At 38.6% G+C, this 15688-nt stretch overlaps 1 protein-coding gene across 1 annotated transcript in view; it reads right to left on the bottom strand.

Moving 5' to 3' along the window:
* Positions 1-15688, bottom strand: part of LOC126336850 (presenilins-associated rhomboid-like protein, mitochondrial) — a 100666-nt gene that overhangs the window by 84354 nt on the left and 624 nt on the right. The window contains exon 2 of the mRNA XM_050000941.1: positions 2027-2228. Within this exon, the coding sequence (XP_049856898.1) occupies positions 2027-2228 (202 nt within the window). The remainder of the gene's footprint in view (positions 1-2026; positions 2229-15688) is intronic.

The following is a 15688-nucleotide window of genomic DNA, read 5'->3' as shown; positions in this document are numbered from 1 at the left end:
ATCAAGGGCCTGTAAATCAATCAGTGAATCACTTCATAGCATGTAGGACACACCGGTGCAGGAACGAATATGCTCAAGGGCACGAGAGATGGCCACCAGCTCGGCAGTAAGGACACTGCAGCCATCCGGCAAGGAGCATTGTTCGATATGGGCCGAGTGAGCATAGGCAAAGCCTACACGAACATCAACCAGCGAGCCGTCAGTACAGATGACTTCAGAACCCTGGGATTCGTCAAGGATCAAGAAGTAGTGACTGCGAAGTGCCTTAGGAGGAACAGAGTCCTTATTTATAGCGACCAAAAACAGTGAAACATTCAATACAAAGCCCTGTAGGACCACATTCTCTTGGATATGGGAGGAGCTAAAGGAGTCACCTACTTGAACACGGACAGTACATAGGGAGAGATATGTATAAAAATTGGGAGTGAGCCACGGAGGTCCCACTCATGCGGCGTGGCAAGGATGTAGTGGCGCCAGGTCGTGTCATAGGCCTTCTGTAAATAAAAAAAAAAAAAAAAAAAAAGACGGCGACCAGATGTTGGTGCCTGGAAAATGCCGTTTGGATGGCAGACTCAAGGCACACCAAGTTATCTGTCATTCAGCGGCCTCGGCGGAAAGCACCCTGGGATGGAGCCAGAAGGCCCCGAGACTCCAGGAACCAACACAACCTCTGGCTCACCATTTGTTCAAGTAGTTTGCAGAGAACATTGGTGAGGCTAATGGGGCAGTAGCTGTCCACCTCCAAAGGGTTCTTCCCAGGTTTCAAAATGGGGATTACGATGCTTTCCTGCCATTGTGACGGGAACTCACCCTCAACCCAGATACGGTTGTAAAGGTCTAGGAGGTGTCGCTGGCAGTCCACGGAGAGGTGTTTTAGCATCTGACAGTAGATGCGATTGGGCCCGGGAGCTGTATCAGGGCAAGCGGCTAAGGCACTATGCAATTCCCACTCACCGAACGGAACATTGTATGATTCAGGGTGGCAGGTGTGAAATGAAATGCTCCGAATTTCCGACTGCTCTTTCAGGGAGTGGAAGGCCAGTGGGTAATTCGCAGAAGCGGAACTCTGAGCAAAATGCTCTGCTAAGCGGTTTGCAATTGTGTCAGAGTTGTAATAAATAATTGGGCATTACTTATGAAATCACATCTGCCAACAGTATCAACAGAAACCAAATGAACCAACCGATCCAATTGATGACGCTCTATATGTGCATGACTCAGAGCTTTTTTTTTTTTTTTTTTTTTTTTTTTTTTTTTTTTTTTTTTTACCCTTCACAGTTTCCGCGTATTATTTATGCATCATAAAGCACACGTCAGGAGTTGAGTATTAATTGTGTAATTCACACAATGCATCTGCAATCCTGATATGCCTACAAAATATTATCAAAAGCAGTGGTGGTGCTCCCCAAAACTCTGTTACTTATATCTTGTTATTTGAAAAGACAAAGGACTGTAATATAGCTCTAGAAGCTGCATACAGTAAAAATTTCAATTAAAATTAAATTAATCTGTAAAGAAGTAAAGTATTTTAATAATGCACAAAGTTGTTTAATGAATAACACAAAATAACCTGACAGAGCCCTGCCTATTGTGACTAGTTCAATCAACTTTCTATGAATTTCCACAAGTAGAAGATTCAATACTGCAAAATTTAAAGAGAATCGTTTGCTTTTTAACATTCCTTAGCATATGTGCAACTCTCTTTTTCCAAATCTAATCGGCAGTAGTTGGATGTTAAACTCTATCTAACCACATTCAAGATCTCTATTTCAACAGTCAAATGAAGCAATGAAAATTAAATGTGAGTCGGCAGGGTATACAGCCCAGAAAGTGGATGGCAGATGATGCAAGAATTTCTGGTTTTCAAGAGATAAAAAAAGACTGAGGCAGTGGCCTAACTGAAGGTGAATGGATATTTTTAAGGAGCAGCACAGATGTGTATCACATGCCAAATCCTACACACAGAAATGGATGTCAAGTGGCTAATTTTGATGGTGAACAATACATGCATTAAAGTTTCACTCACAGCTATGGTAAATCCCAATGGTTTCCACAAACGTGACAAAGGTATAGGTCCACTGTCTATTTTCAGTCCTTCAAAAGAAGCATTCCCAGGACCTTCTGTTTGGTGAATTTTTCTTCCGTTTCTTGATGGCCATCTTGATTGCTTGTTTGTAGAGGTTCGGAAAGCTCTAACTGAAAATTTCTGTGTTGTACTTCGGCTTGTACTGCAACAAAAGGTTTGAGGTTAAATTTATACCATGACAATTAAATAATATTTTTTGTACACAAATGGTTAACTCCATAAAAAATGAAACCAAAAGGCAAAATTTTGAAATTGAACAGATTTTGTCTTTCTGCACATCAAATCGAAAACAAGAATGTATTATTTCTGGAATTATACAATATATCAAATAATAATGATATGTAGATCATATTTTTACTGAACAAGTACTAATCTTCATTTACTCAGTAAAGTGGATAACAATTCATGACTCTTAGTAAATTACATTTTGATACAAAATGTATTACTTAATTTTTTCATTGTTCTCAATAAATCATACAGACACCAGGAAGCAATTTCAAATAATATTGGAAACACTTTTTACATTTTAGAAACAAAAAATAAAACGGTTCAGAGAACTTTTTAACTGTTACATAGCAAATAAAGTGCAAACATATGCTCCATATCCATAATTTTATATTCACACAAACAAAAGTTGTTATGCTTTTTTAACTAACAAAGACACATAAAATTCCAATGTTTTGTGTCATGGCTGGGAGAGCCGTGTCTTCAATGTGCTTCAGTAGCAAGAACATATGTATTTTATTTATACTCAGAAACTGAATACAACAACACAGTAATATGGACATGAATCCACACTATTTTGTTCCATTCCACCGACACTGCACAGGGAGAGTTCTACAAGGGCAATATCACCACAGCGCACTGGTGGAGAGTGGCAGCACTTGAGGCCAGTAGGAGGTAGCATCCTGCAGCAGATGATGCAGAGAGATGACTTCTGTCAGATGGGCAACAGTTGCAGCCAGTGTAACCCAGGAGTGACAATGATGGGCCAAGGGTGCAGCCAATGCAGGGCCCAGCTTGGTGGGCTAAGAAGAAACTCAAGTGTGAACACTCTGATGAGGCTTCAGAGTGTACAGTGGCACTGCATTGAAGGGAACTACACATGAGGGATCAGTGGTTGGCCCTTGGCACGCAACAACTTCCAATGTGAATTGCCTCTGACTGACTGGGCAGCACCCTTTATAGCTGCCCAGCTGAGGAATTCTGACATAACAATCAATGAGCACGTGATCTGTAGAGAGAGAGAATCATTACCCGACCTGGCAGCAATAACTGTGGTGACTCTTGCACTGCCAGGTGCAAAGCTGGTGACGTGTTACTGTGGCGGTTGCAGGAGATGCGGATGACAGCAACACGGTATGCTTATGGTGTCATCAGACTGTTTTCCTGCATCTTCCACTATAGTGTTGCCAGAAGCTGGAAAGGTGGCAGCCCACAATACATGCCTGTGTTACCTGGAAGTGGATCCCAGGCAGATACAACATACCTCCCCCCTTAAGGGACCTGGAAAACAACAAATGGACAGGATTGTAGATGACAAAGACAAGCCGACCACTGGGTGGCAGCAATGGTGACAGGGCCAGAGATGTCCCAGGGTTCAGTTTTGCAACTTCCAAGAGTGCCCCATCATACACCCTGCAAAAAGAACAGTGGAACAAATTGGAAAAGGGAACAATGGCTCAACAAAGGGCCAGGAAGCAAAAAATCAGGCATTGAAGGAGAAACTGGTGCAGAAAACAAAGTCACAGAAGTGGAGGACACAGCAGTGGCATAAAGAGGGCTGGTGGCACAGGGTGCTGTGGGAGTGGTGAAGGAAGCCATGCTGGAGGCAGAGGAAGCTGTGCTGGAATTGAAAGAGCAGGCTGAGCCGGCGGTGAAAGAGGAAGCTGCTCCTGCACTGTAAGAGGAGGCTACACTGACAGCAAAAGAAGAGGCCATACCAGTGGCTACAGAGGAGGCAGTGCTGGAGGAAGGAGGCAACCGTGCCAGAAGTAAAAGAGGAGGCAGTGTCGGTGGAAGAAGTGGCTGTGTCAGTGGCAAAAGAGGAGGCAGTGCTGGAGGAGGAGGAGGAGGACTGTGCCTGTGCAAAAAAGAGCAGATACTGCCACTGAAAGAGGAGGCAATGCCAAAAGAGAAGGCTGTGCCATTGGAAGAGGAGGCAGTGCCAGAGGCAAAAGAGAAGGCTGTGCCATTTGAAGAGATCACCATGCCAGTAACAGAAGAGGCTGTTGCAGGGAATATGATGGCGACGAGAGACCTGGTGAAAACCACAAGTGGTGTCAGGGGTGGCAGGGGAAAAAGGGATCTCCACAGGCACCTGACCTGGCAACAGTGCACTGTCTGAGCTAGCTGCAAAGGAGTTGTCAGCGAGAGGCAGGAAATCAGTGAGATGTCAGCAGGCTGCTAAAGGGGTTGGTTGGGGGCAATGGAGATGGTGTTGCTCATGGTGGTGATCAGCAAGCTGGGTAGTTTCTGTTGAAGTTCACTGTTCTGTTGCACACGCCTTAGCAACAGTAAATGCACGGATAAGGCCAATGGGGGTGAAGCCATACTGAAATGAGACACACATATGCAGCAATTTTCCTAAGCACTGCACACAGCTGAGTGCCTACTCTGGATGAGCATGAGAAATATGAATAACGCCTAACAGTCACTAGTGGGGAAAAAACCTGCTCCTTCTTACCAAGTTTTGTGTCACGGTTCAGAGAGCCATGCCAATTAAAGTACCCCTGGCAGCTAGTATAAATGAACTTTATTTACACTCATATACTAACTATAACAATACAGTTAGCTGATGTGAATCCTCATCAACCAGTTCCAATAAACTGAAAGTCACTGCTACTGCAATGAGAGTTCTACAAAGACAACATCATTGTGGCTATATCGGTGGGGAGTAGCAGAGCCCAAGGATGCCCCAGGGGAGTGGTACTGGTAAGGTGGAAGCTCATAACTGGTTGGAGGTAGCATGGGTGCTGTGGATGATGCAGAGAGAGAACCTCTGTCAGAGGGTCCATAGGAACGGCCAGTGTACTCCCAGAGCGATGGTGAATTGTGCAGTGATGGGCTGTGGGTGCAGCCAATGTCAGGCCCAATGTGGTGAGAGGGCGTGGACCGCAGGGGGAACGCTTGGTACCCCAGACGGTAGATGAAACCCCCAGGAGCGGGTTTGGTGAGCGCGGACCGCAGAGGGAACACCTAGAACCGCAGCGGACGGAAAACAGAGGAGCAATGCTCCAGCAGGTCGCAGGGAATGGGCGCAGACCACAGAGGAAGCGCCTGCAGCCGTTGGTGGAGGGGGAAGGCCTTAGGCATAAATACTGGACCAGGTCCACTCGAGGAGCAGTGTCAGGTCGCACCTGATGAAGGTTACGAGCTACGTGACCGAAATATCGTGCAAGTACGACGCTGATATCCGGCAGGACAACCGACAACCCAAGATGTCATAAGATACAATAATACACAGTACTAGCAAAATAGTAGGCAAATTAAAAATAGGTACATATTACAATTAATTTTGTTAATTATTCAGAAATTCTCTGACCTGATAGAATAGAAACAGTGCTTTATTAGAAATGCCTTTAGTTTAGCTTTAAATATTTGATGAGTAGCATTTTTTATTTCCTCTGGTATCTTATTGTATAGTATTACACCAATGTTAATTATGCTCCTCTGATAGGTGGTGGTTCTGTGATATTTTTGATGTATAATTGATTTCTCTCTGGTACTATAGTTGTATACATTTTTGTTCTGTAGCAGTTTGCCTGTTTTCAGGCGGTAGTCTCTAGTGAACAAGATAGTTTCATAAATGAATAAACTTGGAACATTTGGAACGCCAATTTCAGTAAAATGGGATTTACAGGACTCCATCATTTTAAGGCCACAAATTATTCTTAGAGCTCTTTTTTGCATTCTAAAAACCTTTACACGGTGAGTTGAGTATTACCAGGAAACGATCCCATATCGGAATAGTGAGTGGAACTGGGCATAGTCTGCCTGCAGTATTGTTATTTTGCTTGTTGAAGCCATTAAAATTCTTAGGCCGTAGCAGACAGATGATAGTTTTCTAGGCAAGTTATTTATATGTGTGTCCAACTTTAAGTCTTGCTGAACCCATAGACCCAAAAATTTTAAGACACTTATATTTTCTAGGAGTTAATTTTTTAATTGTGCTTGAATAGACATTTGATTAGTTGGAGAAATTAAATGAAAATCGACACACACAGTTTTTTCAGTATTTATAATAAGTTTGTTTTTTGTGAACCACTCAGAAAGTCTTTTCATATAACTTTCTCCTGCAGATTGCAAATTTTCTGGACTGGATCCACTGAGCAAAATGCTGGTGTCATCGGCAAACAGGATAGTTTTTGTGGGACTCATATATTCAACTAAGCCATCCACATAAATCAAGAAGAGTGGTGGACCTAAGATTGAGCCCTGTGGTACATCATATTTTATTGATAATTCACTAGAAAGAAAGGATTTGTTTCTTGTTTTATTCATTTTGTTGAATTCATACTGAAGTGATACTTTCTGCCTGCGGTTTCTTGGGTAATAACACAACCAGTTATGTGCTACACCTCTTACTCCTCAACTTTCTAATTTTTTGAGCAGAATGTTATGGTCCAGGATGTCAAAGGCTTTTGAGAGATCTAGAAAAATGCCTGCAGCTTATTTATGTTGATGAAGGCATTTTAAAATGCAGTCTAAGAATTCGAAAATTGCTGTCTGTGTAGATTTAGACTTTCTAAAACCATGTTGTTGTACTGTAAGAGGTGCATATTTATTCATGAAACTTAAAAGCCTGTCATAGAAGAGTTTTCTAGAATTTTTGAGAAGGAACAACTATGAGACAGGTCAGTAGTTTGATATTTTTTCAGAAGAGCCTTTTTTTTTAGCAGTGTTGAAACTTTTGCTATTTTCAAAATATCTGGAAATACACCAGTATTTAAAAGAGATGATGAAAATATTTGCAAAGGGGTTTGCTGTGTGGTGAGCACATGCTTTTAATATGAAATCAGATACTTCATCAAAACAACTTGACATTTTCTTGCTTAATAATCTAATTTTACTTATAATTTCATTGGGGGTTTGTTTCATAAACATAAATAGCAGCAGTCAAGATCACTGACTCGCTGGAGAAACTTGGGACTGGTTCTTGATAGTGTACTTGAACGAGGTCTTCAGCTGGTGAAGTGAAGTATTAATTGAATTTATCCACAACTGAATTTGGGTCTGTGACTTTTGAGCCTTCTAATGTTTCTTTGGCACTGAACTACAAGTTTCTTTCTTTATAACTCTCCATGTGGATATCATTTCGTTAGATGACTTTCTCATCAAATTGTCATTCCACATAATTTTTGCCTCTTTGACTACTCTACCACAGATTCTTTTGTAGGCTTTTGAATAATCTTCGAATTCTTGGGTTACTCTATATTTCTTACAACAGTACTGCAGAAACCTGTTTCTCTCACTGGAAATTTTTTAAGCCTTTAATTACCCATTGCCTATTATTGTTACGTTTTACTGATTCTACTACTTTTGGAAACGCTACATTAAAATAGTGAAGAAAGATGCTCTGAAAACTCATATACATGCTATCAACATTGTTCTGAGTGGTGATGCTTTCCTAGTTTTCCTTCGCCAGTAAGAGATTAAAAATTCTAATGTTATCTTCAGAAAAGGTTCTTTTTTCAACTCCTTTTTCAGAACTGCAGCGACTTGTTGGCATTTCTATACACAACAGCTGTGCCTCTTGATCACTATAACCCATGCTCAGTAATCTGATTGTGAATCTGTAATTTGTTTCTGAGATGAATATTTGGTCAATAATGGAATTTGTGCATTCTGTTAATCTTGTTGGGCAGTGTATTGTGGGGATCATATTAAATGTGTTGGTCATATTTATCAAAGCATCTCTGGTTTGATTTCAAAATGATGATGAACACATTGCCAAAGTCTCTTATCCATTATTTTATCAAAAATAAGCAAAGTTCTTTCAATAAAATGATAACAGCTCAAAAGACAGATTTGTGTTCTACAATTTGATTTCAGTTAGAACTTCACGACTGCTTATCAGGATGAGGGGCAGAATGTGCACACTGGAGTAATGAACAAATCACTATTTAGACTTAGTGGCTTATACAGTTACTGCCCAGTGTCATGTTGTCCTCTGCCAAATGTGTTGCCTTCCTGGATGTTAACTTCCAGCTCTCTGATGGCTCCATCCCCACCTTTGTCCAAATTAAACCAACAAACCACTACTAGTCCCTGCTTTTTGGCAGTTGCCATACCTTCTACACCAAAAAATCCCTCCCACATGGCCTAGCCACCTGTGGACAATATATCTGAAGTAATGAGAACTTCCTTACTCAGAATGCTAAAGGTCTCAAAAGGCATTCACAGACAGTCAATACCCCCAAACCTAGTCCACAACCTTACGATGGAGGTGACAAAGCAAAGGTACAAATGGAAAATAAAAGGTACAGATACCAAAGAGATGATGAATGTGAAATGAATATAAATGTTTCTACTGTAAGAATTTTACACCACAATATGCATTAAGTATCAAGTAAATTAGATGAGATAGAAGAAGTAGTAACAGCAGCAGCAGCAGCAGCAGCAGCAGCAGCAGTAGTAGTAGTAGTAGTAGCAGTAGTAGCAGCAGTAGTAGTGCTTACAACATTGGGGGCTACAAAAAAGTAGCTTATTTCTGCAGACGTCAACATAAAGGTGGAGGAGTTGTGTACATACACAAAATGAAATGAAGGATTGCATACCATGGACAGTCGACAACTGTATAGAAATGCTATTTGAATCAGTAGCAATACAGATGATATTCAGAGGGGCAAAGTGTTTGACACTAGGGATCTACAGATTACCAAACAGTTAAGTAAATAGTTTTCTAAAAGAGATAGAAGTCTGTTAGTTACGGCTACTGGCCAGTTTACAAACCCAATAGCCGCAGGTGATCTAAATATCAAACAATGAAAAAAAAGATGTTATACAAAGAGTTGCAGTGGTCTAATCAACACATATGACCTAAATCTAGTAGTAAATAGTCCCACAAGACACAATAAAGACACACAGATATTAATAGGTCATGTAATTACCAATATCCCACAATACAGAGTAAAAGTACAGGTCATAAATACAGCCATTACTGACCACCATGGGGTATTAATAAGAGTATCAGATGAGATAACGAAGTCAGAAAATATCTTTAAAGAGTTGCAACAAACAAAGCAAGCAAACCTAAGGAAGTTACAATGATTAAGCAATCTAAAGACTAGAGTGATATATACCAAACAGCAAATGTAAATAAGGGATGGGAATCATTCTTCAAAACATTATCCTATTACATAGATTTTGCATGTCCATTAATATGCACACTGGACTCGCATTCGGGAGGACGACGGTTCAATCCCGTCTCCGGCCATCCTGATTTAGGTTTTCCGTGATTTCCCTAAATCGTTTCAGGCAAATGCCGGGATGGTTCCTTTGAAAGGGCACGGCCGATTTCCTTCCCAATCCTTCTCTAACCCGAGCTGCGCTCTGTCTCTAATGACCTAGTTGTCGACGGGACGTTAAACACTAACCACCACCACCTCCATTAATATGAAGGAGTACAAAAGTTAAGTGCAATAAAAGTTGGATCACAGCAGATGTAAAAAGGAAAAGGGAAGAGCTAAAAACTACGTATGAACAATCTCAGATAAATCAAATACAAGTAAACTGTGGTGCCTGTAAGGACAACAAGAGATCGTACAAGAAACTGATATAAGAAACCAAGAGGAAAAGTGTAGACGTGAAAAACAGTGGCAACATAAATGTAAATAAAAATGGGAAGAAATCAGGGATGCAAAAGAAGTTAGTAATATTTTAAATCAACATTGTGTTGATGAAGTGGACAAATTAATAAAGCAAATTCCTCTAGACATAAAATGCAGACAAAGTATTCCTCATGAGGCAAAAAGTTGGTTCCTTTTCCCAACAAATGAACCTGTATTAGTAAAAATAATACAAAAAAACTGTAGGATTACATGATATATCTAGTAGACTAATTAAATGTTCCCTGCATTGGGTGGCAAAGCCTCGGACTTTCCTCATAAATTTCTAAATTTCGCCATGGAAGATTCTCGACATGTAAAAAAAAAAAAAGAAGAAGAAGAAGAAGAAGAAGAAGAAGAAGAAAGTAAAATGGTTCTGAGCACTATGGGACTTAACTTCTGAGGTCATCAGTCCCCTAGAACTTAGAACTATTTAAACCTAACTAACCTAAGCAGTTGCGCGGTTCCAGACTGTAGCGCCTAGAACCGTTCGGCCACCCCAGCCGGCAAAAAAAAAAAAAAAAAAAAAGAGTAAACTGATCACAATTTTCAAAAGACACAGCAAGGAAGATCCAAGAAATTACCAACCAATAACTATTACATGTGTGTTATCTAAAATAACAGAATGTGTAACTAAGGATGGTATATAGTAAATTTTACAGAAAAGAGCAATACTTTGAATGATTCTCAGCATGGCTTTGGGAAGGATGTACATCCAACAATACAGCAGCTGAATTTTGAGAAAGTTTTTGGTATGTTTCTTGATCTTTCAAAAGCTTTTGGCTGTGTATGCCACAACATATTATTAGAAAAGCTTAAGTGTTGTGATATAAAGACAAAAACACCAAAACCATAAAATCATACAGTGTGCAGAAATACGACAAAATGTGAACAATGTTATTTGATCTTGTTAATTATGGAGTGTCTTAAGGATCATTGCTTGGCCCACTACCTTTTATTTTGTGTGTGAATGATATGCCCAAAATAGTAGGTGGAAATGCTGTCATGCACGCACATGACACTTCCTCTGTTATAAGAAGTGTTTCAACAGATGACTTACAAAAGAAAGCATATCTAAATATGGAAACTGGAAACAATTATTTCAGATGCAATAATATTTTAATAAATGTAAATGAAACCACATATTTGCAAATACATGCAAACAAAACACCTAATTTGAACAATACTACTGTAAATCTTGGAAACTTGAATCTAAATGAGACAGAAACTTATAAAGCCCTGGGCATAACAATGGATAGGTTCTTGACATTGGAGAAGCATATGAATAATATATGTCGTAGAGTGAGTTCAACTATGATTTTTATGAGAATAATGTTAAGCACAATAAATACACAAACACAGCCAACAACATACTTGTTGATTCAAAAATTCGCACGATATCCTGCTCTGGAGAAATTCTGCAAATATGCACATACAAATAGTTCTAAAGTTACAAAAGAAGGCTATTAGATATATAACAAAACTGTCTCCTAGAGATTGCTGCAGTTATAAATTCAGAATGCTGCATTATTGAACAAAAATACTGATGCCTATAGCAAAAATGATGATCATACTGAAGAAAATCAGCTCGAATAAACTGACAAAGAGCCTGTAAAAGAAGAATGCCTTCTATACAACAGTTTGCCCAACTATATATAGATAACCTGTTTTCAAAAATAAACTAAAATGCTACTTGATTAAAACTTGTTCATACAGTATTAAAGAATGCCTTGAAGCAAAAAGTTAATGTAATGTTTAATATGCAACTGTGCAAATATGTAAAAACTTTCAGAATGTATGATTTTAGTCTTTGGTAATTATGCATGTATGCCAATTTTTGTTTTTTAGTTGGCTGCATTTTAGAGGATATTTTTGAAGAAATCAGTCATTTTACTGGTATATGAATGTTTCTTTTTTTTCCCAACTTCTAGTTTTTCAAACTTCATTTAAATCTGCCCAGTACCATAGCACAGAATGGTCCACAAACGTTAATAAATAAATCATCTATACATATCCCTCTCTCTCTGCCCCAACAGACTCTACAATGTCATCCATAAAAACTGGCTCACCTGCCTTTTTTTTCTCTCTCCTCTAGCTTGTAGAAAGGATGACTCTGAAAACTAATGTGTTTTCTACCTTTCTGTGTGTGCCCATCAACAACTAGACACTTCTGTCTGTTGGTTAGTGGCCTCCTTTAATCCAAAAGTATCAACATTCTGCCAGGAATTTCCTTCATTTATTCATAAATATAACACTACAACACGATCTGAACATTGTCAGTTTTATAATTTCAGTTAAGTGGAGGTATTGCATCTTTAAGACTAAAATGTTTCATCCATAACATTTGTCTTATTTTATATTAGACAAAGTACATTTATTAAATGTCTGATATATTCTCGTGCATGCTGTTGCATTACACAAATACCGCAAGCTTATCTTTGTTCTCCCTTTTTTTTCAGAAGAACTATAAGTGTTTCTAAATAAGACCATAAATGAATTGCCTTATATAGCTACAGTAGGGGATCTAATACAGATACATTGAAAGACAGTTGTCATGCAAGAAGTTTCTGTACTCTGATGAATGTCTACAATCTCAGGCTGGTTTACATAACCCAAAAATGTGTTGGAACTCACAAATATTGAAAGATCGTGTAATTATTAACATTCCTCAGAGTAGCCAAACTGTGAATACTGCAGTCTCAAATGATTGAGGACAAGTGTTTGAAATATCAGGAATCAAATACACTCGTCAAATAAAGTAGGCCTAGCAGAGACGTTTTGCTCAAAATTGGCTACAACAAAATACTGCTTGTCCCATTGCATCCGGAAATCTAAATGTCGGAAATACTTCAAAACGGATCACATCAAACCAAGATACGATCTAAAAATGACAGATAAAAATTGCCTGATAAATAAAACTAAAGCCAGCTTGTAAGGACAAGAGAGGCTGCAGCAGAATTATAAGAGAAATTAAATCCCGTTTGTGCCAAAATGAAATTTCAGTTTTCCCCAGAAATATTTATAAGGAAAGCTAATTAGTGTTTAATGCCCTGTCAAAAATGAGGTTATTAGGGACAGAACACAAGCTCAGATATTTTTTTGTTAAAGATGGAAAAAGAAATCGGGTGCAACTTTTCAAAGAAACCATACTACCATTTACCTGGGGTGATTTAGTGAAACTCAAGACTGTATGGTGAAACATAAATGAGTATAGGAAAGGTTCTGTTAGGAAAGATAGCAATAGTATAAATTTAGAGAAAGACAGGAAGAAATGTAGGAACCATTCCAGTATTTGCGTGAAGTGATTTAGAAAATTACGGAAAACCTAAATAAGGTTGGCAGGTCATGGATTTGAATCATCGCCCTCCTGATTGCGAGTTTTGTATGCTAACCTCTGTGCCACCTTGCTCGGTGAGATTCAAATGATGTCAGCCATATTTTACTTAACATTATGTTGAAGTAGTGGGAAAACTCATCATATCAGAATCAAGAAATATAAGTGGCATCTCCTATGTCACAGAACGCGCTTTTCTGCTGCCTGCAAGTGAATCAGAGGTAGCATAAATAATACATACCCTAAGGCCCAAATACACAGACGGTCTTGCTGGAATACCTACTTATGTACTAAAGTACTGTGCTTATTGGTTAGTTATATCTCTGACTGATTTGATAGATTCAACAAAGTAACATGGGATATTACCTACATATCTAAAAAGAGATTAAGATTATGCTAGTTTATAAGGGTGGAGATAAGAAAAATTGGAAATACTGTAGAATGGGATACAAGCTGTTACAAGTTACAACAGATGAAGCACTGCAGAGATTGAAAAGCATAGATGAATGTTAGGAAACAAGCGACTGTAGAACAGAGAAAACAAATCATGGACATACATCACAAACATCTGTATTTCGAATGTAATGTTACGCATATCACTTTTTTTCACACTATAAAAGGCTAGTGTCCAGTCTTCAGTTGACCTGTGTAGTTCAACTCTAGGATAGGATACTAGCGCTAGCGAAAGCAAAAAATGCACATTCTTATCATTGGATTGGAGAACCTCAGTTGACATATATACAAATTTTAAGTATGTCAATAGGATACTAGTACTAGCGAAGGCGAAAAAAGTGACAAACATAAAATTTGTATCCTGTACTTCAGCTGTCCTATATGGGTCAACTGAACAATAGGATACCAGTACTAACGAAGGCGAAAAAAGTGACAAACATAAAATTTGTATCCTGTACTTCAGCTGTCCTATATGGGTCAACTGAACAATAGGATACCAGTACTAACGAAGGCGAAAAAAGCGACAAACATCAAATTTGTATCCTGCAATTAAGCTGACCTATACAGGTCAGCTGAAGAATGGGATACAAACTTCATAGCTCAGCTGAGGTATAGGATGCCACCAATGTTAGGACATCAATTTTTTTTATTTGCTTTCGGTTGTACTTGTATCCTATTCTTCGAGTGACCTATATAGTACAAGATACAAATATCTCTTGCAGAGGAAACAGCATCTGGAATGATTCAGTGTCACACAAAAGTATAATCCAACATGTACACAATTGATTTAAAATTATCTCCAGCGACAAAAAGCGTACACAGTATCTGCCTCTTAATAACACATTCATTTATTTGTATTTACGATAATGATGTTTTGCAACAGGAGGTAACGATTTATTATCTGTGGCTTGAAAATGCACAAATTAATATCTATGTCTGAAATATGATGTCACTGATCGAAGCTGACGAGTTTTATCCCATTCCTCAGTTGACCTGAAAAATACTGCAAACTATATGCCAATCAATATCACATCCACATTATCTAAAATTGAGGTAACTTTCTTGAAACACAGAGTACTAGATTTTTATACAGAAGAGTGAGATATTCTGAGAGGTACAGCACGGTTCAGAACAAGTAAGTCGACTAGCACAGTCACAGCTACCTTTGTATCTCATGTTATCGGGGCATTAGACGAGCGCAAAAGTGACTCAATGGAAGCACTGGAATCAAGTGCTTCTGCAACTCAGAAAGGTTTTTAGACTTTTAAATATTTCAGTGAAAACAGTGTGTTTGTAAATACCAACAAAACAACATATATACAATTACTAAGAAAACTGTGAAGACCAATAATATCTGGCTTGAACCATGGGTAATTTTAGTTCTAATAGAAGTAGGGAATCACAAATTCTTGGATATCGTTGATCAACACTTGATATTACATCACCTTATCAGCACAGTAGGCAACACTCAAAAACAAGTAGAAGCATATTCTTAATGAGAAAGATATCTATGACAGAAAAAAAACAGGCGCACACCCAATTAACCATGTGCTAACGCAATGTCTATCCGCACTTATCATACTCTACTATAACCAAGGAAATGCAGTATATATTTATACAAATAGGTTAGAAAGTTCCAGAATAAGGCACGCATTGCAGATTTAACACCAAGAGAATCCTGTAGAAATAAACTGAGAATGTAATATCATGGCTTTCCCTTCACTATGTGTATTTGGAACAATAACACTTCAAAACAAATATTACTTTTTAGTCAAATAGAAATAGACACCATAATCTGAAAACTAGGGACAATCATCATATTCAGAGGAAGCAGCTGAAATTAAAAATACTATTACTGTTAGGCACATTTTACACAATACATTCTGCTCCGAAAAATGAACTGAAGACACACCTACTTTCAAAAATAAATTAAAAGGTTTCATAGTCTCATCATCTTTATGTACTCTAAAAGAAGACCAAGAAGCT

The sequence above is a fragment of the Schistocerca gregaria genome, chromosome 2 (genome assembly GCF_023897955.1).
Source record: "Schistocerca gregaria isolate iqSchGreg1 chromosome 2, iqSchGreg1.2, whole genome shotgun sequence".
Lineage (NCBI taxonomy): Eukaryota > Metazoa > Arthropoda > Insecta > Orthoptera > Acrididae > Schistocerca > Schistocerca gregaria.
The sequence above is the reverse complement of the archived record's forward strand: the minus strand, read 5'-3'. Positions and strand labels throughout refer to the sequence as shown.